General features: G+C 35.8%; 3 protein-coding genes and 1 non-coding gene across 7 annotated transcripts; 3 read left to right on the forward strand and 1 right to left on the reverse strand.

Moving 5' to 3' along the window:
- The first annotated feature begins 467 nt into the window (after nt 1-467).
- LOC126726948 (trans-cinnamate 4-monooxygenase) lies at nt 468-5,971 on the forward strand. The gene is made up of 3 exons (XM_050432372.1): nt 468-1,371; nt 2,606-2,739; nt 5,215-5,971. Exons 1-3 carry the CDS (start codon nt 587-589, stop codon nt 5,811-5,813), a joined length of 1,518 nt encoding a protein of 505 aa, XP_050288329.1. The 5' UTR covers nt 468-586; the 3' UTR covers nt 5,814-5,971.
- A 2,631-nt stretch (nt 5,972-8,602) lies between these two features.
- On the forward strand, nt 8,603-17,175 carry LOC126691393 (uncharacterized). The gene is made up of 6 exons (XM_050386466.1): nt 8,603-10,180; nt 10,290-11,822; nt 15,315-15,376; nt 16,774-16,866; nt 16,948-17,025; nt 17,136-17,175. The coding sequence occupies exons 1-6, from the start codon at nt 8,603-8,605 to the stop codon at nt 17,173-17,175; spliced, it is 3,384 nt and encodes a 1,127-aa protein (XP_050242423.1).
- Nucleotides 13,682-13,790, reverse strand: LOC126692816 (small nucleolar RNA snoR100). The gene has a single exon (XR_007645098.1). It is a non-coding gene; the product is annotated as a small nucleolar RNA snoR100 (small nucleolar RNA).
- On the forward strand, nt 16,691-25,910 carry LOC126726955 (uncharacterized). 4 transcript variants are annotated; one of them, XM_050432393.1, is made up of 20 exons: nt 16,691-16,866; nt 16,948-17,025; nt 17,136-17,241; nt 17,454-17,476; nt 17,892-18,073; nt 18,731-18,847; nt 18,970-19,012; nt 19,329-19,417; nt 21,181-21,276; nt 21,418-21,472; nt 22,423-22,519; nt 22,713-22,926; nt 23,119-23,284; nt 23,374-23,411; nt 23,954-24,026; nt 24,100-24,204; nt 24,305-24,330; nt 24,451-25,381; nt 25,474-25,523; nt 25,664-25,910. In XM_050432393.1, the coding sequence occupies exons 3-20, from the start codon at nt 17,200-17,202 to the stop codon at nt 25,831-25,833; spliced, it is 2,517 nt and encodes an 838-aa protein (XP_050288350.1). In that variant the 5' UTR covers nt 16,691-16,866; nt 16,948-17,025; nt 17,136-17,199; the 3' UTR covers nt 25,834-25,910. The 4 variants fall into 4 exon arrangements, with proteins under 4 accessions (XP_050288350.1, XP_050288359.1, XP_050288341.1 ...); XM_050432402.1 differs by having other exon boundaries at nt 17,169-17,241; XM_050432384.1 differs by having other exon boundaries at nt 17,176-17,241.
- Nucleotides 25,911-25,926: the final 16 nt, after the last annotated feature.

Raw genomic sequence — 25,926 nt, forward strand, 5'->3', positions numbered from 1 at the left:
AGTTTCATAAATTAGTAGATAGATCAGATCGATCACTAGTAGAATTCTTATTAACACAATCGTGATATTCATGACTACATTTTTTTAAAAACAAAACAAGAAGCAGTAAACCATATATTAAGAAACGTATGCATATATATATTAATGTAAACAAAATGAAAACGAAGCCTGTGGATCCCACATAATAAGTTGCATTTCGCATTTGACATTTTCTGCCCACCAACCCGCTTACCTACTACGTAAGAAAAAAAAGGTTGATCCCAAATTTTGCAATATAAAGCCTCTGCCGTTAAAATAAAAAAATAACGCCGTTAAAGTCCACCCACCCCCGCGCATATTGACACATGATTCTTTCTCACCTAACGTGTGGCGTCGTCAAACTCTCGCCAACCCAACACCACAAAACAAAAACCATAATGCTACTCTTCAACTTTCAATACCCTCCAAAACCTTATAAATTCCCACTCCTTCACTCACTATCTCACCCAGCCAAACAAAACACAAACTCTCTTACTTTTTTTTGTTCTTTCTTTCATTCTTTCACTCTTTCTCTCTGTTCTCTTACTTGTCCTAGTAATTAACGAAAATGGATCTCCTCCTTTTGGAGAAGACCCTCTTAGCCTTATTCGTAGCCGTAATTGTAGCCATCACCATCTCCAAGCTCCGTGGCAAACGCTTTAAGCTCCCACCAGGACCTATACCAGTACCCATATTCGGAAACTGGCTCCAAGTCGGCGATGACTTGAACCACCGTAACCTCACTGACTTAGCCAAAAAATTCGGAGACATATTCCTCCTCCGAATGGGTCAACGAAACCTCGTTGTGGTTTCCTCACCCGACCTAGCCAAAGAGGTTTTGCACACGCAGGGTGTGGAGTTCGGGTCCAGAACCAGGAACGTTGTGTTCGATATCTTCACAGGTAAAGGTCAGGACATGGTGTTCACGGTTTACGGCGAGCATTGGAGAAAGATGCGGAGAATCATGACCGTGCCTTTTTTCACAAACAAGGTGGTTCAGCAATACAGGCATGGGTGGGAAGCTGAGGCGGCTAGTGTGGTCGAGGATGTGAAGAAAGCTCCTGAGGCTTCGACCACTGGGATTATTATAAGGAGGAGGTTGCAGATGATGATGTACAACAACATGTACAGGATTATGTTTGATAGGAGGTTTGATAGAGAGGATGATCCTTTGTTTATGAAGCTCAAGGCTTTGAATGGAGAGAGGAGTAGGTTGGCTCAGAGCTTTGATTACAACTATGGTGACTTTATTCCAATCTTGAGACCCTTTTTGAGAGGGTACCTTAAGATCTGTAAGGAAGTCAAGGAGAGGAGATTGCAGCTCTTCAAGGACTATTTCGTCGATGAGAGGAAGTAAGTGAAAACAAAATATATGTTGTCTTATTCTTTTAAATTTTCTTCTTCTTATGGTATTATTCAACTTTTACGGCCGCACTATTGGTGTGGTGTTCACCTCGTATAACCAATTTTTGGAAATATCGTACAAAAAAATTAATTTTTTTATATTTTTCATAAAAAATTATTTTATAAAAAATGCTAATGTTACAAATTATTTTATTATTTATTTATATGATAAATTTATATAATAAGTAAACAAAATTAATATTAAATGATGGGCCCACATAAGATGAGAGTGACTAAAAATCTGACATAATAAGGCCTGTTTGGTATCTCTTTTCAAATTCACATAATTACAAAAATCATTTGGAAAATAGTAGCAACTTGAGCATTAGTCTTACTCAAATTGTGAGTCCACAATTTTTTGCGTGTAGATAATACTAACTAGTTGGTTTTTTTTTTTTTTTTTTTAAGACGAATATTCTACCTTCTCTTTGTGTGTTTTAAAAATATTTATTATTTAAAAAAAAGTTGGTTTATTTTTATTTTTATTTTTAAAGTTTATAATAATGTCATTATGGATACCATTAATACGAAAGTCTATAATTATTATTAAAGTACTATTTTTGAGAACTATTATTACGATTAAGATACTCGACTGTAAAAATGATTAAAATTATAATGCTGAATTCATGAGTATGGGCTCCACCACGATATAACCCACTTAAATACTTGCAAAATTTAGTACTACAAAGCATATATAAAAATAAAATAAAAGATGGGTTACCGTATCAAGCTTGAATGGTTCAACAGATAGATTAAAATATGCTCAACATAATTGTCATGACTGAGCGGTGCAGTTCATTCTGCCCTCCCACCGATTAAGAGTTGGCATCAATATAAAATACTTACTCTTTCGGCTTAGGGATTGGTTTATGTATTTTGAATTGTTGATTTTTCAAATGTTTTCTTTAATTAATATTGTTGATGAAAGGTTATGGCCGATCTTGTAAGAAGAATCTTTGTAAAAAATAATAAGAGTAACTTTAATGGGTGCCTTTAAGAAAATAATTAATAAATTGTTTAAAAAAAAAATTTGACACTCACTTTCATGTCAAAAATATTAATTTTTTTTTTTTTCAATAAAAAGTTTTAAAAATATTTCCTAGACCAACGTCCTTTTATAGCATTTGTTAACTTTTTTTGAGAGGAATATAATTTTTAATAAATTATTTATAATTGATTGCAGGAAACTTTCAAGCACCAAGCCCACTGACCATGAAGGTTTGAAATGTGCCATAGATCACATCTTGGATGCTCAGAAAAAGGGGGAGATCAACGAAGATAACGTGCTCTACATCGTTGAGAACATTAATGTTGCTGGTAAGTTTCCCACACATTATTGCCGGCTAGTTGTCTGGTTCCTAAAATATGATTATATTTTGTGCTTTACCATATATGCCCTTATTTATTTTTAGTAATATTGCAATACATAAGGGTATTCTTGTCTTAAAATCAATTGGGATATTTATTATTAATTGCTATTACTAGTTCTTTTTTTCACGGGTAGCTTAATTTTTCTTTTTTGTCATTTTTACTAGGACACACGGGTTCTTTAATTAAAAGCAACTAATTTCTACAGCGGGACAACATGTTATCAACAAACCTAATAAAATGAAGTTTATCAAAAAAAAAACCTAATAAAATGAATGAAATTGTATTAATTTCACAACGGAGTGATTGTGACACTATTAATTGCGCGACGAACTTAGATGGATGGTGTTGCGTCAGTCTTATTCATTGCTGGGGTATGGGATATTGAATATTCTTCATGAAACTAGTAATAGGCAAAACGCTTGCCCTTAGTGCCGTTCCTCTTCTGTCCAATCAACCTCGACAACCGCACGTGTTGTTTGGTCTAGTGACAATGGTTTGGACTAACATGCCTTAAAATATAGATTCAAGTTCTTTAACTCATCCTCATCGGCAGTTTGAGGTCTTAACCCAAGGACGGTTAAGGTGCTACACAAAAATCATAATTTGTTAAAATGAAAAGTTGCGTCTAGTAGTTATTTAAAATGGTATGTCAATAATAAAAATTGAGTTGTTTGCATATTTGATTGTGTAATGATTTTCTTATAACCTTGACCCCCAAAATAAGTAAGTATATACTCTCTTTCTTCTTCTTCCTCTTTTTTTTTTTTTTTTTTTTTTTTTAGGGAAAGTTAGGCACCGTGTGATATGCAAGTTTAAACACATATTTTGTAGTTTTTAAACAACATTATACATATTTCCATACATTTTTTTACTCACAAGTATTTTTAAAAAAATTAAAAACTATTTTTTAAATACATGTACCAAACGAGTCCTTAGCATATACTTCATCATGAATCATATCAATACATGCGTGTCTAGTAAAGTATGTGATACTAACTTTAATTATTGAACTAATAATTTATAACATGACTTTTCTCTCATATATATAGAGCTCCTCTAAAACAAATCTTATATAATATAATATAATATAGCCGTCAAAGTAAAGCTAGCCAAACACAAATTATCCTCAATAAGTAGTCAGATGTGTCGGCATAATGATTAGAAGGGCATGGGCATGACAGAGTTTAGGTTGAATTAGATACACTTTGATGGACTAGTTGATTCCCTGATGTTACTACTTACCAGCTTTCCAACCTTACCTACCACCAATTTTTTTCTTTTTCTTAATCCATTTTCTCTCCTACCTCTCTTGACTCTTAAATCTCATTAGCTCTCTCTGATTGAAGCTGTTGAGTGCACCAAAAAAAAACGTGTCAACTTTTGGCAAGGTCTGAAGTTTGAATAGATGCACATTGTGGAGCCGAAGTGTCAATAAAATGCAATATTGGACCCCATGGTCATGTTCATCAATGAGCAGACAAACCATATGATAAATGATGAATTTTTTTTAGATAGTTTTAACTTATAATATTCATTTCTAATAATAATTTTTTATTATTAGATTAAAACACTAATAAGTGTTTTGGTATAGGTGGAGATTGAAACCTAAATTTTTTTACCAATTGAACTAATTAAAACCTACAATGATAGATAATTTAAAACATGTTTTATAAATAATTTTCTTTGTTTTTCTTTTCACTTTATTCATTTTGATCCAAGTAGAAGCTTTAGACAGTTAGAAATGATAAGCTCTAGCCCATTTTGCCTTTTTGGCCAAGCGAGCCAGAGTTTGTGGACAACTTTTCTTACTGCTGCCGAAAAATGACATGCTATCTCCTTGTAGTCAGCATTAGCGGTGCCTCGTAGTAGGTATGAATACGATTAGCAGACCGAAGTTGATTGAACCCCACCAGCTGTGGTGGGTGGCAATGGCACCTCATGATATGTTTTACCTTTTTTTAGGTATTTAGGTGAACCATTATAGTCAAATATATGAAAATGTGTGGTCGACCCTCAATCCTGAGTTATGGTAAAATGCACTCAACCATACCTTACCCTTTTTCTATTTTCTTTTTTAATGTATTTTAATGTCTTAAGAAAGACTTTCTTAATCTAACTCAGATCGTGCAAAATGGATTTGCCAACAAGTCATGATTTCCCCCTCAAAAAAAACAAGTCATGATTGACATGACTTGATTAATGTGTCACTAATGAATTGATATGAACAAGTTATGTCAACAATCGTTAAAAAAAAAAAGTAAAAACTGTTTTGTCTCTAACGTTTCTCTAATAAGAGTCATACTTAATACCTTATTTCTATTCTTATTGGTTGCTTTTCTTTCTTTGAGTTCTCTTTTAGAATTTTGCTTGTATTAGCCTCACAATCTTTGCTAATAAGTAAAATCTTGTGTTGTGGAACAGCAATTGAAACAACACTATGGTCGGTTGAGTGGGGAATTGCGGAGCTGGTGAACCACCCTGAAATCCAGAAGAAGCTGAGGCATGAGATCGATACTGTGCTTGGACCTGGTGTCCAAGTCACCGAGCCTGACACCCTAAAGCTCCCTTACCTTCAAGCTGTGGTCAAAGAGACTCTCAGGCTCCGAATGGCAATTCCTCTGCTTGTTCCACACATGAACCTCCATGATGCAAAGCTTGGTGGTTTTGATATCCCAGCAGAGAGCAAAATCCTAGTAAATGCTTGGTGGCTTGCCAACAACCCGGCCAACTGGAAAAACCCGGAAGAGTTCAGGCCGGAGAGGTTCTTGGAAGAGGAGTCTAAGGTTGAGGCCAATGGCAATGACTTCAGGTACCTTCCCTTTGGTGTTGGAAGAAGAAGCTGCCCTGGAATTATACTTGCATTGCCAATTCTTGGTATTACTTTGGGACGTTTGGTACAGAATTTTGAGCTCCTGCCTCCTCCAGGACAGTCAAAGATTGATACCTCAGAGAAAGGTGGGCAATTCAGCTTGCACATTTTGAAACATTCTACCATTGTTGCAAAGCCCAGAGTATTTTAAATTCCAGCTTGGGACTTCCTTTTTGGTGTATTGGATGTTGAACAATACTAAACTCTTAGAATGTTGGATTGAGCTGAACTATGTCTGAAAAAACAATATATGTGGGATGTCACAGTGTAAATCTATGAACTTGGAATGGTTTTAAGAATTTGCAATAAGTCTATATTCTCAATTCATATTTATATAATTTTTTTGTTGACAAACTTACACTACCTACAAAGGCGTGCAAAAACCAAAGACAGTGTGCTCTAGCATTACACAACAGAGCTCCAAACTTGTAATTGCTGGTACTAAATAAGGCAAAAAGTTTTACATGAATTTCCCTGATAGCTAAAAACTTTTAGAAATTTGTAATCAACATGAAATAAATGTGTAATGTTTTAGAAATTTCATATGCACCATGGGGGTGACGCTGACACTTGCAATCAAATCATTGGTAAAACTGGGTCTCCTTTGGTATAATCTGCTCCACGGCTCTATTTAGGTTGCTTTCAACAGGTAGTGCAATTAAAATGTATTCAATTAATCTGTAAATGAATCTCATCTGGGTCTCAAAACAGATTTGTCACACGTCACACTCACATCTTTTTCATCACACGCTGCCTAGTTTAAAGGACTATGACCCAATCTCCAATAACTTGGAAGAGGGTCCAATTCATTCACCATTTATTTCACAATATTGATGTCTCTTTCTTGGATAACATAATTTGGCATTTTGGCTCAATGTTTTGTGGTTTTTCGTTCTCCACATGTAGACTGGTATCCCCTTCAATGCCTGATCAGAACAAAGTGAGGTTGTAAACTTTATTGCCAGTTTGCAATATTGCAGGAAGTGCTAACTACTTCTGCTGGCACATAAATTGTGTCTTCAATGAATCAATGAGAGTGGCCACTATGAAGAAGGTCAGAGAAACTACTGTTTGTTCCTAGTTGGTCCTGTTTAGTGTTGCAATTTTGTTGTTTGTTTTAAAGTAACTGTGTACAGTATTTGTGAAGTTGGCTGTTTAAATTGTTAAAAGTTGTTTACACACATTTCAACACACTTTTTCACCGACGCATATATCAAAAACACCCAAACAACATTACTCAAACTATACTACCATGGGGTGACGCTGACACTTCCAATCAAATCATTGGTAAAATTGGGTGTCCTTTGGTATAATCTACTCCACGGCTCAATTTAGGATTTTAGGTTGTTTTCAACAGGTAGTGCAATTAATATGTATTCAATTAATCTATAAATGAATCTCATCTGGGTCTCAAAACAGATTTGTTACACGTCACACTCACATTTTTTCATCACACGCTGCCTAGTTTAAAGGACTATGACCCAATCTCCAATAACTTGGAAGAGGGACCAATTCATTCACCATTTATTTCACAATATTGATGTCTCTTTCTTGGATAAAATAATTTGACATTTTGGCTCAATGTTTTGTGGTTTTTCATTCTCCACATGTAGACTGGTATCCCCTTTAATGCCTGATCAGAACAAAGTGAGGTTGTAAACTCTATTGCCAGTTTGCAATATTGCAGGAAGTGCTAACTACTTCTGCTGGCACATAATTTGTGTCTTCAATGAATCAATGAGAGTGACCACTATGAAGAAGGTCAGAGAGAGCAGTGTTCCCACCATAACGAAGAATGGATAGCTCTCGTTCTCTCATGCTCTTAGCGGAAGAGCAAGACGAACTCTCACGTAGCAACAAAAAAGTGAAAAATGTTGGACATGCAGGATTCAAAGAAGGGCTGGATATACCCTCCTCGTCAACAGGGCAAAGCAGTGGTTATTGGAATCAGACCGGGACCTTTAAGGATAGATTGGTGGGTGAGGTCCCTGGTGCCTACACCCAAGCTTTCAGTTTTGAGGACTTCATGGAGGCTGACATTGAATCTGATGATGAGATGGAAAATCTCCGAGAAGGGCTTGTCGCAGTGAAATTTTCTAAGGACCTAAAACAGGAGATTCGCACCCCGTGGACACGAGCTCTCATTGTGAAGGTTTATGGTAGGTCGGTGGGTTTTAATTTTATCCAAAACAAGCTCCTTGCTATGTGGAAACCTGCTGGAAGATTAGATTGCGTAGGTTTAGGACATGGGTTCTTCCTTACTCGGCTATCTCTCAAGGAGGATTGCGAAAATATTCTCAGGAAGGGACCATGGTTCATTGGAGAGCATTTTCTATCCATCCGACCGTGGGAGCCAGATTTCCATCCGGCAACGGCCAATGTTTCATTAGTGGCGGTCTGGATTAGACTGAATGCGTTGCCCATTGAGTATTACAATGCAAAAGCCTTGCATCAGATTGGCAAGTCGATTGGTAATGTTCTCCGAGTAGACACGCATACAGCCACTGAAGCTAGAGGAAAGTTCGCCAGACTTTGTGTGCAGATCGACGTCAATAAACCCTTGATCACGGCCATTCTGATAGGAAAGTTCGAACAACCCGTGTGCTACGAGGGCATTTCAAAACTTTGCTTTGAGTGTGGCAGAGTGGGGCACTTCAAAGACTGCTGCCCGCACATTATCCGGCAAGACCCACCCGTTGAAAGAGCGGAGACGACGCCGGAAGGGAGCGTGCATTCCCCCTCATGCGAATTAATTTGGGGAGAAAGCGGCCTTTTAGATTTTAAACCTGTTGGTTGTCGGAACCATCTTTTCCATCCATTGTGTCTCGAGCGTGGAGTGATTCTCCCACTCTTGGAGATGCAGTTAACAGATTCACTCAGGCAGCAATTAGGTGGAATGCTTCCCATTTTGGTAATATCTTTACTAGGAAAAAGAACATAATGGCTAGGATTAATGGGATTCAACGGGCCTTATCTGTGAGACCTTCTACATTCCTTGTTAATCTGGAGAATGAGCTTCTCAAAGATCTAGATAATGTGTTGAGTCAAGAAGAAGAGTTGTGGGCTTTAAAATCCCGGGTTAATTGGATGATACAAGGTGACCGTAACACTACCTTTTATCATGTTTCCACCCTTGTTAGAAGAAAAAGGAATCAAATTTTAGCTATCAAGGACTCTATGGGGGAATGGGTTCTTGAGGAGAGTGATGTAAAGACGGTTGTTAGAAGCGGGTTCAATGGTATTTATACTTCCTCTTTTGACTCAGCTTCTCGGGCTGCTCCTGTCATCTCCCAGTGGCAAGCTAGCCTATCTAATGAAGATAGGGAGAGTATTGGTGGGGCTGCTTCTGTGGAAGAGATAAAAGCAGCCCTGTGGTCTTTGAAAGCCTTCAAAGCCCCTGGGCCGGATGGTTTGCATGCAGGATTCTTTCACAGATTTTGGCTGATTGTGGGTGATTCAGTGATTGATGTAGTGAAGAAGGTTTTTGCGGAAAGGGCTGTCCCGGAATACTTAAATAGAACCCTTATTGCCTTGATTCCGAAGATTCAAAGTCCTAAAACTTTGAATAACTATAGGCCTATTAGTCTATGCAACACAGTGTATAAGATTATTACTAAGATTATTGTTGCTAGACTTAGACCCTATTTGGACAAGCTTATCTCTCCTCTTCAAACAGCTTTTGTCCCGGGAAGGAAAGGCATTGATAATGTGATTATAGTGCAGGAAATCATTCATACTCTCAGTAGAAAGAAAGGGAATGTGGGGTACATGACTATTAAGATCGATCTTGAAAAGGCATATGATAAACTTGAGTGGAGCTTCATTAGGGACATGCTCATTAGGGCAAATATTCCAGCTGACCTAATTGACATTATTATGAGTTGCATATCCACGGTATCGACTTCTATTTTGTTTAATGGGGAAGCTCTGGATCCGATCTATCCTACGAGAGGCATAAGGAAGGGAGATCCCCTATCTCCGTACTTATTCATTCTTTGTATGGAGTTTCTTGGGCATCTCATTGAAGAGAAATGTACTGCTAAGGTTTGGCAGCCCGTAAAGGCCTCGTGTGGTGGGCCGGCTTTCTCTCATTTATTTTTTGCAGACGATTTAGTGCTCTTTGCCAAAGCTGATCACATTAATTGCTCGGCTGTGAGAGACGTCATTGATGAGTTCTGTAGTGCTTCGGGTCAATCAGTGAGTGCCGCTAAGTCTAGAGTCTATTTCTCGCCTAATGTGGATAGGGATTCTAGGGAGTCTTTTTGTGATATTCTTGGGTTCGCCTCAACTCCTTCTCTTGGCAAGTACCTTGGAATTCCTATTAAGCACCCCGGATCTTCCCCTCAAGAATTTAACTTCATTCTTGATAGGGTTAAAAATAAGTTAGCGGGATGGAAAGCTAACTTGCTATCCTTGGCTGGGAGGGCAGTCCTTATTCAAGCTTCTTCAGCGGCTATCCCTGCATATGTCATGCAATGTACTCACATTCCGAACAAAGTATTAGAGGGAGTTGATCGGGTGAATAGAAATTTTCTTTGGGGGTCTTCGGAGTCGTCAAAGAAAATTCATTGGGTTGGGTGGCAAAAGGTTACGAAACCAAAGGAGAAGGGGGGGTCTTGGCTTGCAGTCTGCTAAGGGCAGAAACACTGCTTTACTGGCCAAGCTTAACTGGAGGTTGCATGTTGAAAAAGAAGCATTATGGGCCCAAGTTCTTAGGAAAAAGTACTGCAACCAGAGGAGGACCAGCTCTGCTAATGCAGATAGACTGCCATGTTCGCAAATTTGGAAAGCTGTTAAGATAGGGAGGAGTACTTTCAATGAGGGTAGCATGTGGACGGTTGGAAGGGATAGCAATCTCAGTTTTTGGTGGGACAATTGGACGGGTAAGGGACCCCTCCGCTGTATGATACAAGGTCCTCTAACCCAAGGAGCTAATCAATGGAAGGTATGTGATTTACTTGCAGATTTTAGTTGGGATTGGGGGCGGATTCCTTTTGATCTCCCTGCCAAGGTAAAGGCCATAATCCAAGCCATTCCCATCCCTATTGCGAGTAGAGGTCAAGATAGGCTTGCTTGGGCAGGAAATCCAAGGGGCACTTTCGATCTTCGGAGTGCCTATTCAATTGCCACGGCTGATGTAGATACTCCTCTGTTCAGTTCTGGCTGGATTTGGAAGCTTGAAACGCTGCCTAAGATCAAAACTTTCCTTTGGATGTGCCATCATAATAGCATAGGTGTTAGGAGCTGCCTTGCTAAGAGAGGGGTGACAATTGAAGACTTATGTCCAATCTGCAAAAGGGTTCCGGAATCAATTATTCATGCCACTAGAGATTGTGAGTGGGTTAAGGGAATCTGGATGCAGCTTGGTGTGAGTGCTTCTAACCGGGATTTTTGGATGAGTAATCTTCAAGATTGGATCAACCTTAATGGGAGAACCAATTGTAGCCGTGCCCAAGAGAAACCCCCTTGGAAAATTACTTTTTCTTTTGCTATGTGGTGCTTATGGAAAAACCGGAACATGGTTGTCTTTCATGGGAAAAGGGTGAACCAAAATCTGCCTAAAGAGATAATGGACCAAGTATTAGAGTTTATCTACTGTGTGCAGTCTCCCAGGAGTCCAAATCACAAAATCAGTAGAAATCTTCGCTGGGAAAGGCCTCCAACGGGCTGGAAGAAGCTTAACACAGATGGATCTCGCTTGGGAGGGTCGGATAGAGCTGGATGTGGTGGCCTAGTAAGGGATGAGCATGGAGAATGGGTTGCGGGCTTCACAAGACACATTGGCTCTACGAGTAGCTTCATAGCTGAATTATGGGGGCTGAGAGAGGGTCTTTTACTTTGCTGCAATTTAAACATTGAATCCCTTATGGTTGAATTGGATGCTCAAGCTGTGGTGGATGTTTTGAAGAACAATGCCTATGAGAATAATGTTGTTTCTCCCATTTTGGATGATTGTAGACTCTTGGCAGCTCGGTTTCATCAGATTCAGTTTAAGCACTGTTACCGTCAAGTCAACCGTTGTGCGGATTTGCTTGCTAAAATGGGTGCTGCTCAGGAGCTTGATTTTATTTCCTTTGTAAGTCCACCTGTGGACATTTGCAATGCCTTTGAGGATGACTTGAATGGTGTTTATTGTAATAGGATGTGTTCTGTTACTGCTGTAAGTGTTTAGTTTGTTTAATACAACGTCTATTTACCAAAAAAAAAGAAGGTCAGAGAAACTACTGTTTGTTCCCAGTTGGTCCTGTTTAGTGTTGCAATTTTGTTGTTTGTTTTAAAGTAACTGTGTACAGCATTTGTGAAGAATATTGGTTGTTTAAATTGTTAAAGTTGTTTGCAGCATAGCTGCTTGTCCTCCAATGCTGTGTTAGTTTGCATCCTGCTCTGATACCAAATTTGATCATATTGATTTAATGGGCAGTGGGTACTTTTCTCTCTTAACAATGGCTTTAAATCTCCATGAGTTCTCATAAAATCTTATTTTTGTTTATAACTTGAGTAGTACGGGCTCAATGAAACCTTTTAAATAGCTGATGATTTTGGGTTCAAAATTTCTCTACATTGTACATGGAACTAGAGAAAGTTTTACAAAACTGGTGTACAACCGTTTATACCGTTATACTTTGATTATAAATGTTGGGTTGTTAAGAAACAATATATTCGCTAATTGACTCTATTTAAAATGAGAATGTTAAAATAAATTAATGGATATACATTTCTAAATAAGAAAAATCGCTTATAGATAGTGTGACCCCTATTGATCTACTACAGCTCAAAGAAAAAGACTTGCTCTGAAAAAGTATGTGAAGTTTTCAATGTGTCTAGAGTTATTGATTGATAAAAAAAATTGTACGAGAGTAGCTTGAGATGATTTTGTAAGACCATTCCCAAAGCATGCCTTAATAACAGGATATGGTTAGCTATGTAGAGGAAGAATTGAAAACAGAGATCTTTTGTTTTTTGAATGTTCATTTTCAAAGAGAATTTCGTCGAGCATCTTTTAAAACGTCTCTTGCTAAGAATCCAAACTTGCAATTGAATGATAAACAGCTTGTGATTAGTAGATGGGGTTGATGCTTATGGCCATAATCAGTTTTTATTATAGGTAGGAATTGAACCCAGATATTTTATTTAATCATTAGAGACTTTATCAATTGAGCTAACTGGAATTCACGATGTTGTGGTTGTTGTTTGTTATTTAGATTTTGTTGGTTTTCTATATTGAAATTTCATTGTGATGATAATAAAATTTTGAAATGACTTTCAGTTAGCTCAATTGATAGTCTCAAATGGTTAATTAAAGGTTCAATCTCCACCTACACTAAAAAACAATAAACAATGGATGTTTTGATATGATAACAAGAGCAAAAATCACAATGGCAGAGCATAGGTTGGAACTCTATAAACAAATAAAAAATTGAAAAATGCAAATGATATCCAATATTTTTTTACTTGTAAGATAATCCTAGATGATCGATATTATCCATGTATAGTCATGGGCCTTTGGCTCCATCCAAGGGAGGCAGGCATCCAAGTTCAAGTCTACACTCTTCCAACTATCAAATTGTAAAGAATGATTTTTTTATTAATGAAAATGAAAATAAAGTTAAACTATCGACTAAATATAATATAAAAAAATTAAAATTATCAATTATCACCAAAATAAAATTGACCGATTCCAAAATGACTGTATATTTTCGATATTTAAAACTTGTCATGGTTAAACATGACCCATGCCGAGTTTAACCTCATTCCTCATCCACAATTGACTACTTCATTTTAGAAATGATAAAAGTTAACATCCACAGTATACTCCTTCGTCATTGTATTCATCTCCAAGACCAAGTAAAAACTCTCTACTTCAAAAAGGTCCAAATAATATATATATATATATATATATATATATATATTATAAAGAATTTAAAAATTAACCTACATCTGAGATGTACAACAAACAAAAAAAAAATCAAAACATTGATTGAAAAAAATGAAAGAAAAATATTTATTTATTTATTGAAAAGATGTGGGTCTTAAACCAGGCCCTCAAATCAAGATAAGGCATCAGAGAGAGCAGACATGTTGACCCATGAATTCAATTTCCGTGTACACTACCATGCTTCCTTCATTCTTTTGTAATCCAGAGCATCGGCTTATTGTACACGGCTCTAACAACAATATGATTAAAAAGACACTACTAATGCTACAAAATTCCATGGATGCAGAGCTTTTAGATATGAAAAACTTTGATTTGGAAGATATAAGCAAGAAAAAAAATGAAAACCCAGATTTGAATATGAGATGCAGATAGCATGGATGCTGTTATCATACAGATTTGTGAGGCGCAACGATTCATTCTCTTTAACCTGCATTTATAGGTGAAGGAAGAGTCAGCTAGGGTTTTCTAAGTCTCTATAGATTCCTTAAATTACGAAAAGACCGATTCTACTAAATAAATTAAATGGGCTGTGGCTTTTTGGGTTTTTGACATTGTGGGTTGCTAATGGGGCCGAGGCCCAATACTCTCAAGTTGCAAACACATAACACACTGACCCTAGCAACCCAATAGGAACCGTTTTATGGGTTATTCAATTGCCTTATTAGCTCTTTGATGTAATAATAATAATAGTTATTTATTTATTTATGGGAAATAATAAAAATTAAAACAAATAAAACATGATTTCCTTAGGGAACTCCATTAACATCTCTACTTTCTCACTACATTTAGAGAAAATATTCATCTTTCTATTTTTCATTGACTCTTGAACGATGAATTTGAGTTAAAACAAATAAAACACGATTTCCTTAGTGGTCCGTTTGGATGGCATGATTTTGGCATTTGAATTTGAATTTGATTGATTAAAATTCAAATAACTTGTTTGGATAGTTTAAAAAATATCAAGGATTTGGATTTGACAAATCCATCTATGATTTAAAACCTTTAAAATCAATAGATTTGAAATAACAACAAAATTCAATGGATTTGAAATCGAATACATTAATTTAAAATCTAAATCCAAATCCAAATTCAAGTTTTCAAAATAACCTAGAGGAACTCCAATAATATCTCTATTTTCTCACTACATTTTAGAGAAAATGTTCACTTGCGTTTATATGGCTCCTAGTTATATATGCATATGCTTCTCATTAACTCTTGAATGATGGATTTGAGTTAATTTCACTTCTTGCAATGGAAAGAAGAACTACTGGAAAGGGAGAGAGCATCAACATCACGTCATGGTTATGTTCGAGTCCACACATTCATCTAACATGAATCTTTACGAGGCCAGTAAAGACTTTTTTCGACTATTTTGTTGAATCACTTGTATATCATCCTTATGTATTTTGGAGAAGGTTTTGGATGAATCGTCTTCTTTTTTCTCTATATTCAACCTACACTAGAAGTGCAAGATCCATATATCATTAAAAAAATATAAATTATGTCAGAATGCTCAATTCGTCTTCCTTATAAAATTAAAAAAAAAAAAAAAAAAGTCAATTCATCTTCCCTTTAGAAACAACTCACCGCAATAAAAAGTTTAAAAAATTTGTTAAAGTGGTGGCTGGTAATTTTCATCTTACGAATATTTGAGGTTACCACATAATAACGACATGGTTAGGTTGCTTGTAGTTGTCCAAATGTGTGGATATCTAGGGATGTAAGGGAACATTGATTGCATACATTAGGAATCTAAAATTGGCTGATAGTAGTGGAAGGTCAGTATTCTAGATATTATAATAAACCAGCAATTATTTGGATGTGGTAGCATCATAAGATATTTGGATATGACAAGCATTTTTTGAGGGTTACATGGGCTTTTAAATGATATTACTGTGTTCGATCATTTTTTGGGTGAGTTTATTTGATGACTAAATCAACGGTCATAATTATACAATGAGATACTATTCTACTAATGATATATAGCAATACTAGTCAACCTTTGTAAAACAATCACAATTCCATAAAGTAATAAGATAAAACTTTTTTTTTTTTTAGGAACAAACTTACTGCTAAACACACACACACTTTAATTACATTCTATTACTAAGTTCAAACTCATTACTTAACCCCACTAAGTTCAAACTCATTACTTAACCCAAAGTATCACTACAAAAATGCCTATTGGGGGGAACACTTTGATATAACATTATTTATAATTGTGAATTGACCTACACATTTTTGGAATCATATAACTCATGAAAACATTATGAAAGCATACATAATACTGCATAACATGATTATTAAAGATGGAGCAAAAGACTCCGGTTATGAATAGTGTCTAAAAACATCCATGCAACAGTGTAACACAAGCATTCAACTAAGCTTACAAATTTCATTTAGAGACAAAGAAATTCAATCTTAACTCCAATTAAATGTTGTGGAGCGCTTATGGCAACGACGTACCTTCTCATAAGACCATTTAATTTTAATTTTCATGGTTTCATTATTTATTTTAGATTAATGCTACATATCCAAAAAATTTGACAACTTTTTTTAACATTTGTTGAGTTTACAAATTTTCATTGGTTCTCTTCTAAATCCGCTACTAACAACCCATCATATGTTAACTTTATTTTTTTTTAATTAAATTTTTTTTTTTATGCTACTTTGATTGTAATTTGAAGTTTAACAAACACACTATGTGCAAGTACTTCAAAAATTCCATTTTCAAATAATGTATCAAATGTGTGTAGATATATTTAAATAGAGGATGTGTGCTACTTTTAATTTTTAGGAAAAAAGTTTCTACAGTAGTTTTTATTTTGAATTACAATTTTAACCTTATTTTTTATTTTTAAGAATAAGAATTATCTAATTAGATTAGAGGTGTTTTTGAGATTTTTTAAAATCATAATTAACTTTATGGATCTTCTTAATATATAGAGATTATTATTCATATATAAAAACAAATGCAAATGATTATTCAATAATAAATTGTCTTATTTTGTATTTACCGAAAAAAAATAAAGAAGTCTTATTTATTTATTTATATATATTTATGTAACGAACTAACAAAGGCGCCACAGAGTCCTTTACAGTCACAAATACAAATAGTTTGAAATATTTTGAACCTTCGTTGCTTTTTAAATTTCTACTGTTGTGTGATAATCAGATATTGGGCATTGCAACAGAGAAGCGCAATCAATTCGTTAATTGCAGACGAATCTCTCAAATCAGTTCCTCTCTGTGTTGCTTTGCTTGCTTCGTAAGTTTTTGTTTGATAATCAACCTACCTATAATTCATTTTTAATCTAAACCAACTTTGATTTTTGTGAAAAAAATTTAGGGTTTTCAAGTGTAAGAACGAGCTCAAGCTTCGTGTTCAGGAGCATTTTGCTTCAGTTCTTGAAACTTTTCAGACTCGGTAATTTTTCTTCTATAATCGAACACCATGCGATTTACATTTCTTCAATTTCTGGTATTATTTGCGTAATTTTGTTTTTTTTTTTGGTAAAAATTGTTGCATTATGTTAGGTTTTCGGTGAATTTTGACTCTGGTTTTGTTAGCGGTTAGGGTTCAGATTTTGAGTCTCTGACAATGTTGCAATGGATGGGAGGGTCGAGGCGGAAAGTGGCGAATGTAAGTGTGGCTGTTTCGGAGTCAAAGAGTTCAGTTAGTTTTTCAAATTCATTGTATGATCATGAAGTTTATTTCTGTTTTTAACATCAAATTGTTTGAAAGCAACTTCAGAGTTTTGTGAAATGATGGTGAATTTGAGTTCTGATATGTGTGAATTTCTGATTTTGTGCATGGTGTTCATTGAATTGTTGCTGGAATGGCTAAAAATCCAGTCAAGGAAGTCTACTCAGAAGAGGTATATAGATATGTGTTACATTTGTTCTTTTTTTAATTTAAAATTTTCGATACAATTTTCTTATCAACTGCATGGAAATTCTTTAGCAGAAGCTGAAAAATGAAGTTATAGGGTTATATTTGTGAATGCATTTTGTTGTTGGATGATATTTATTTTTGGGTTTTTTTTTTTTTTTTTTTTTAATGAATAATTATTTCAAGGGTGGGAAAATAATTTCTGTTTGATGGGTGTTATAGGCTAGGAAGCATGGACACTTCATTTAAGGTGTCGTATTGGCCGTTTTATGTTATAATTTTTCAAAAATTGCTCGTGTCATACTTTTATCCGTTCCTGTGTCCATGTCCGTTCTTCCTACTTATAGTATATTGTTAGATACAGAAAATATGTACGTTGTGACTCTTATTAATCTTTGAAGGCAAAAGCAATACTTTGAGCAAAGGAAACAACAGCAACAGCAGCAGACAGCTGGGTCAGAGAGCTATGCTGATGGAATGAACGCATGTGGCGAACATCACAAAGAACAGCGATCACTAGATATTCTTAGTTTGCTTAACTTGTCAACAGTTTCTCAGGAATGCTACTCTGCTTGCCCTAGTGGTAAGTATATTAATATTCTATCACTACCAAAAGTTACTGGCAGATTTTCTTGAGTTTGTTTAAATAAATTGAGAATTAAGACTAATGATGTGATGCTAAAATTTCATAATTATATTTTGTAATTGGATCGGATATTTAATTGTTGAAATTAGACAGATGGAGATGGAACCTATCTAGCAAACACACATGCACATTGAGCCATCTTTGACTGTCAGAGGCTGGTGACAGGACTGTCTCCATGCCCCTGGAGTCAATTATTGGGCTCCAAGCACTAGCTTAACTCTTCATAATAAACCAATTAGCTGACTATTTTTTCACTTTCCAGTTTTTTGTTTTCTTTCTGAAACTTCGGTTGGTAATTTATTAAAAAAAAAAAAAATCTTTAGTAACATTTATACTGTATTGTTTTAATGGCCATTGGCTTAGGGCTTCTAATTTTGGTGAATGAGTCAGTTTGATTAAATCTGCTAATGAAATATCTGGAAGGGCAGTAATGTGTTAGCAATACGAATATAGATTCACCAGAGATCTTGGATGCCTTGCCGTATAAGATGTGTTGTAGTTGATGTGTTTTATATGCTTGTTTTTATTCTTGCTATTCAGAATATATATGCTTTCTTATCTGTTCTTCTATGTCCAACTGTACAAATATATAAGGAAAAGAAGATCTAGAGGTTAATGCTTCAACAGTGAAGTATAATATCTCAAAGGGTCCACCGACAATCCTTTCCCACACAGTTACACATCCTGATTCTGTCGAGTTCAAGGAAGCAAGTATGTTCTCTAATGGATCTCCACTACTGTGTGAACTTAGGCATGTTTTCTGACCACTGTTCTCTGGACTTTTATAAGTGGATATGAGATGTTTAACATATGATGGTTGTGTTCGTAAACAGGAAGCCCTTCACATTGCCGAGTGGAGACTGTATCTCCAAAGAAGTGAGTGACAAGTGTATGTCCACATGTTATACATCTTGATACCTATTCAGAACATCTCTCTAAACTCCCCTCAACAGAGCATTATTTTAACTTATTAACAACTAAAGAGATGTGGTTCTCAGTACTATTATAATTACAATGCTTCCAATAGAGCAAGGATGTATTTTCCACATATGTTGTGTGGTTGTACTTGAATTTGTTGCGACTTCTGGAAACCAAATCTGCTTATTTTCATATCATAACATGATTTTATCTGCAAATTGTTTGCTTGAAGAGTGCATGTTTTTCTCATGAAGAGTTGATGTATTTATTACAGGGTTGGAATTGGTGCCCATAATGATAACAACACTGTTTTCAAGGGAACTGATTCAAAACATGATCAATGGAAGACAGCTACCGATCAGCGTAAGTAGCAAACATTCATTGGCAATAACCTTTGAACTCTCTTGCTTCCATGCATTCCCTGCTAGGCTCTGGCTTTCAAAAATAAGGTTATTGATATATATTCATATATATGTGTGTGTGTGTGTAATGTAATGGTATTTTATTAAGAAAATAGGTTACTTTATGCACACAAAATGAAAACAAAGTAGCCTAATAAGATTTTTAAAAATAATTCAAAAAATTATGCACAAAAGTAAAGTGATTCTTTAAAATCTAGTAGGGAATTGCTATCGGTAAGATCTCACACACGGGACCAATCAAACAGATCTCTAATAATCAAATATTTCAATTGAGTCAACAAGCTTTACATCTTGAAACATGCTTTTGTTCCATTCCCACTACACAGACCCATATAGCACCAACCAATCAAATAGAAACCTTTCTTGATGAGATTCTCACAAATAAGAATTCCCCTTGTCTATTTTCCAAACAAAGAAATAAACCCTCTTTGGAGCCTTGACACACCAAATACTCTTCCAAGGAAAAATGAGTAGTAATGGTATCTCAGATGGCCTCCTAATACAAACGAACGTCAAACCTACCACTCCTGTTTAGTCTCCATCTTAGCTTATCACCCACCTCACCCTTGAAAATGGACATTTTTGTATAAAAGATCAAGGAGAGAATTCACAGGCTCTAATTCCTAGTCATTAAAACCAAAAAACCTGTGGAACTTGACGTTCCAACTCCTCCCACCCCATCCACCAGGCTAACCCAAATGAAGTGAAGTGAAGCATCTTTAACTACTAAGCAAGCATACAGAGCAAGGTACAAATTCTTCAAAGAATGGTTCCCACACCAATGGTCATGCCAAAACCTTACGTGCTTGCCATCCCCCACAGTGGATGCAAATGTAGAATAAATTTGTCCCATCTTGCCCTAATTTCTTTCCATAAACTACACCCATGGCTTTCTAATTGACTTTGAAGTCCACTCACCCCAGTTGTCTCCGTGCCTAGCAGCTATCACCTGTCGTCATAAAAAGTGTCTTTGTTCCCAAAGCACCAAAGCCATTTCCCCAATAGTGCTTTGTCAAAGATTTCTAACTTCCTTACCCCCAATCCACCCTTTGCAAGAGGAAAGTAGATTGTATCCCATCCCACCAATGAGAAATTGAACTTTTGAGGCACCCAACAAAACATTCCTATAGAATATCTCCAACCTGTTGACCATGCAGGTGGGAACGGTAAAAAGAGAAAGATAGTATGTAGGTAAGATTGAAAGTGTGCTTTTTAACAGTGACAATCGACATTCCACTTTCTCTAGGATAGGGTTCCACACAAATATAGCTTTCAAGGAAGCCTCCAATGACATCCCTAGGTATGTCATCGGCAAACTCCCAACTTTACAACAACGTATATTGGTTAGGACTTCCATGTTGCCCACATTTCCTATAGGGACCATCTCACTCTTATCCATATTTACTTTCAGGCTTGTAACAACCTTGAAACAAGTCAACATCCTTCAGAAACAAAGAATATGTTCAGTATCTGCATCACAATAAAATTATATCATCTGCAATTGAAAGATGGGAGATAGAGAGCCTAGTTGTTGTACCCCTACCTCTGTTCTCTTCAACATCCAACTTAACTCTTCCATATCCAGTATAAACAGCAATGGGGACAATGGATCCCCTTGTCTAACCTCCCTTGAAAGTGCTTTGTTATATGTGTGACTAAAAAAGTTGAATTTTCATAACTTTTTTCCCTTCATCTCTCTCTTAGAGCTATCTGTTCTTGATTTGCTTGGTGATGATGAACTGAACGGCAATGAAGAAGTCCATCCGATGCATGAAGATCATGTTGCATTTTCGGTTGAAGGTATGGTGTTGGTTTTGTATATGAAGCCAGGTTTTATATTTTTCAACTCATAGTGTTCAATATTAGCAAACACAATATATTGGTAGATTATTTGTTAAACAACATAAACTATAATTTATTACTGCGTTTCTTACTCATCAGGTTTGGGTAAAGTGGGAATGGAGACACCAGTCCATTCACCACAACAACCTGGCAGGTAATTCAGATATGACATTTCCAAATCATCATTCTGGATTAGCTTTTTCTGATATTCTATTGACATGTAACGTATTTGCTGCTATCTTCCATCCATATTATTCTAATACCATCATCGTAATTTGGTTTGTACACCATATCATGATCATAGTGATCAGTACGATGTTGTAATTCTTAAGGCTTCTTTGTGTCTTTGTACATGAAGTAGTCTTTCTTTAATAAAATGATATCAGTAGGATATTTCTCCAACTGAAATGATATACTTATTTTTTTGAAAAAAATTATGGAACGCTAGGACTAGATATTTATAAATTGATATGCCATTGGAAAGTCAAAATCCCCTCCTACTTAGTGAGTATTTGCTTGTATAGATGAAAAAGTTTTGGAAAACAAGCAAGAGTATTCTCATAGTTAGGAGCTGAAAATTACACATTTTTAAAAATAGCTGATTTGTCTTTGTCTAGTTGGTGAAATTTGCTTCAAGGTGTGTCCAATGCTAATGCTGAGAAATTTGTTTGAACTATTTAGTTTGTTTTTCTAGATCTAAAAGCATTGCCTATTTAAATGCTTCTACCAGTGTTCAAGTTACTAGTGCTAAGTGCTAAAAGAAAATTCTATGCAAAAACATCCAGTCCATGTTCTTTTGTTTATGTGCTAAGGGGTGCCTATTGGATTGCGATCCCAGTATATTCTTCAGTTTTCCTTGTATCTGCTTTAGACTTACTGTTGATTTTGCTGCAAGTGATCTGCTCATGATTGAAAATACTAAACCATTAAAAAAATCTGGTTCTTTGATTCAGTTCTCTTTTGATGTCTACTTCTGTTGAAAGAAAGGGTCACATTGCTCTTCTTGTTAAAGCTTGCATGTTTGACTTTCCAGTACTGAATCATCCTTCATGACCTTATTGTTTCACTTTCCCATTTTAACTCTTAATGCTTGTTTGATTATAGGTACCTCTCATTTGGTTGCTCACCTTTGAAGGCTGCAAGGCAAGTAGCTATGTCAAAGAACCGTAACTCATTGCTGGGTGACCTTGAAATTGAAATGGTGAGAGCATTATTGAATGCATTCTTATACAAATTAAATTGTTGCATCGCTCTAATTTCTATAGTTCATGTGCCATAGCTATAAAGCTTTTCTTAATGCCATAGTTAGCTTTTCTTTTGTTGTTTTTATTATATTCTGAGACTAGCCCTGCAATGAAAAAAATTGATTAATTATTTCGACATGCTGAATGCAGGATACAATGATGCAAGATATCAATATGCCCCTATGTGGCAGTTCTCTGGAGTTTTCATCAGGCATAATGCATTCATATAGCAATCCCAAGCAGAAATCAGTCTCTGCCAGAACTTGGATGCAACATGACAGTCATGATAGTAAAACAAATAGTTTGTTTGGTGACAGAAGAATCTTTTATGACCGCGAAAACAACAATGAGGATATATGGGATGGTAGTTTACTATTTTTCTTCTTTTTTTAAAATTATTTTTATCTTTAAGAAATTTTGGTATATTTCCCCATATCATTGTTAGTTATAAGCTTATAAGTTGATCTGCATCTCCATTCTTCTATTTTCTACTAAAAATAAAAACTGGTGTGATCATTCTGTTAATTTGCTCTCTCTTTTTTTCAATGTCCATCAGCTAGGTCTTGCTTCCTAGATGACAACTTCCTTGATGAGAGGGAGCATAAAGTATCTTGGAAAAATTGGCCACCTGAAACTGAGAGTAATTCTATGGATTTTTTAAAATATGGACACTCGGAGATGTCAGATTATGCTTTTGAAGAATCCCATCTACTGAAGAAAAGGTGTTCTAATAAGAGACCGATCTTTTGTATTCTCATTTTCAAGAAATGACACTGTATAGCTTATTCATGAAATTGTTATATCTGTGCAGGGATGCTGCAACAGCAATGGACAGATTCAACATCTTAGGTGCTCTGTCTCAGCTGAACCATGAAATAGTACCTCTATTCACATATTGTAATCAAGTTAATGAAACTATAGTGGAGTGGAAATATTCTGTCATTGCTCTGTACATTTTTTAAAAAGAAAAATTGCCAACTGCACTTGCCTAGTATCATTATTGGTAATAGTGCTTTGGTTCTTTGGAAACCTTACCCTGGTCCCTTCAGATTGTGTATGTAGCATGGTAAAGTACTTTTTACTGTAGTGGTTTCTTCTGGAACTTAGGGAAATCATTTGTATAACAGTATATATTATTATCCTAAAATTTTGGTCCCTTAGTATTAGAAGGTAGGATTAACCTTGTAACTTTTTCAGAGATCGTGTTTTGCTACAGATCTATCCTATTTAGACAAGTTTTTTTTTTTTTGGTGAGGGGGTTGGGGGTATGGTTTTGGAATACAGAGAATGTAGGTTCATTTGTTTTAGGGATTTAAAAAAAAAATATATATATATATATATTTTATTTATTTATTAGTATTGTGCTTTGCTCACTTCATTTTGGTAATCAGAGTCACCTGCTTCATTTTACAAGCACCAAGCATCAGAAAGTGACATTGACTTCATGATTTCCAGTAGAGCAAGGTAGGCCAATTTTTTAGGACGGTTTTATAAGTAACTTGCATAGTCTCAAGATTCTGTCTTTGTTTGATGATAGACGACCAACTTTGGGAAGAAAGTTTGATTTTAGAGATGTAACCAATCAATCAGATTGGTTTTGCTTTACAACAGAAGATGCAAAAGATAATTTGAGCATCCAGAGGTAATTGCAAGTTGTTTCAAATTCATTTCACATGGTTTTTTTTGTTATTTTTTCCAACTTTGACATAAATGCTTCATTACCTATTGTATACTTTTGGCAGCGAAGAGTCCTGCTCATCCAGTGCAGGTTATATTCTTCGATTACAAAGAACTTTATTAACTACTCAATATTAGTCTGTTTCTATATTCACTCTGAATACATTCTTATGGTTTACTGAAGTGATCTTTTTCCCATAAATTATGATAGTGTGGGGTGAAGCAACCAATCATTTAGAATCAAATGCTGCAGCAAGACAGAGAAGGAGACATAGCAATGCTTTTGCTAGCCCTCAAAAAAAATATGATGTGAAGAAAATTTTTGCCAAAGAGACATGGTACAAAGACACAGATGAAATTGGACAAGGAAATGATTTGTGTGGTTCAGGAAAATGTACAAATATGTCAAATCCATCAAAGTCAAAACCATCCCATCACTCTCAAGGAAAATTAGGACAAAACGACAGTTGGTTTTATGAGGATGGATATAATTCAGTTAAAATGAATTCAGGTTTCAGTTCTTTCACTCGAAATTCAGAGACAAAACTTCCATTCTCAGGCTCCAAGATTTGGATGGAAGATCCTTCCACTGAGTTGCCTGTCCCTAGATCAGATATTGATGCCAAATCTTCTTTTGATAGATCTAAGTATGGGGAACGTTTACCATGCTCACCTTCTGGCAGTTTTATCGCTGAAAAGTTTGCATTTCATGATTCCCCTATATCCTCCAAGGTTAAGTTTGGCTCAACCATGCCAGATTTATCTCCTGGTTCTAAATTGGAAGGCACGCCTCTGGGTCTCTTGCATCTGGCTGGCTCTCATGGTGAGACACCCTTTCCTGATATATCAGCAGAGGAAAGTGCTAGTAGAGAAGTGGAAAATACAGCAAAAATCCAGCCAGCCCCCTTCAAAAAATTGGGGCTCATTGAAGAAATTTGCATGGGTAATGACCTTTTTTCAGAGAATAAAAAGGCAATAGATGGTTCGAGCTCAGGCAACAATGGTTGTGGATGCGAGGAAGAGAGAGGTGAATCTCAAGAAGTAATGCAAAATTTAGAAACATCTTCTCCAGACCATGCAGAGCAGGTGTCATCGTCTTTGTCAATCTCTGAAAAACTTCAAAGCATCGTAGAAGAACAAGAGTACGTTATATGTCTTCTTGTTATTGTTTTTAGTTCCCTTGCCTAAGAGTTCATATGTTAAACTAGGCTAAAATGGTTATGTTTGTGGCCAGACATTATGATGGCGATGAAGCTACTCTTCCATGTCAAAATGAGAATAAAGGTGTGTATTTGTTGGACTTTTTCTCATGAACTACTCTTTAAGTTGCATTCACAAAATTCTTATAGTATTTTTTAAGTTCAAAATTTTTTCATCATTTTCTTTCTAGGGAATTAATCTGTTTTACTTGTATGTTGCTGCAGAAATACAAGATATTGGACCTCAGGAAAAAGGGGTAGTAAGGAAAACAGAGAGTAACTGTGACAACTCATCTTGTCAGGTGATGATGCTTGAAAGCTATGTTCTTCAGCTTCTTTGTGTGCAAAATGTACTGAAGGATGCATCTGCACAGGACACCGTTAAGAAGGTATAACACCTTCACTTGTAATAGAATTGGGGATTCTTTTGAAACTCATGGATAAAAAGATCATAAAGAAACTTTTACTGTTATTTTGCCATAGCCCCA

Source organism: Quercus robur, chromosome 1 (genome assembly GCF_932294415.1).
Source record: "Quercus robur chromosome 1, dhQueRobu3.1, whole genome shotgun sequence".
In the NCBI taxonomy this organism is placed as follows: domain Eukaryota; kingdom Viridiplantae; phylum Streptophyta; class Magnoliopsida; order Fagales; family Fagaceae; genus Quercus; species Quercus robur.

Coding starts and splice junctions, on each gene's coding strand:
- LOC126726948 (XM_050432372.1), top strand. CDS start 587: ATGGATCTCCTCCTTTTGGAGAAGACCCTCTTAGCCTTATTCGTAGCC. Junction 1,372..2,605: donor TATTTCGTCGATGAGAGGAA/GTAAGTGAAAAC, acceptor AATTGATTGCAG/GAAACTTTCAAGCACCAAGC. Junction 2,740..5,214: donor TGAGAACATTAATGTTGCTG/GTAAGTTTCCCA, acceptor GTTGTGGAACAG/CAATTGAAACAACACTATGG.
- LOC126691393 (XM_050386466.1), top strand. CDS start 8,603: ATGGCTAGGATTAATGGGATTCAACGGGCCTTATCTGTGAGACCTTCT. Junction 10,181..10,289: donor TATTAGAGGGAGTTGATCGG/GTGAATAGAAAT, acceptor CTTGGCTTGCAG/TCTGCTAAGGGCAGAAACAC. Junction 11,823..15,314: donor GGATGTGTTCTGTTACTGCT/GTAAGTGTTTAG, acceptor GTGGATATCTAG/GGATGTAAGGGAACATTGAT.
- LOC126726955 (XM_050432393.1), top strand. CDS start 17,200: ATGTTGCAATGGATGGGAGGGTCGAGGCGGAAAGTGGCGAAT. Junction 21,473..22,422: donor TCACCACAACAACCTGGCAG/GTAATTCAGATA, acceptor GTTTGATTATAG/GTACCTCTCATTTGGTTGCT. Junction 23,412..23,953: donor GGACAGATTCAACATCTTAG/GTGCTCTGTCTC, acceptor TTTGGTAATCAG/AGTCACCTGCTTCATTTTAC.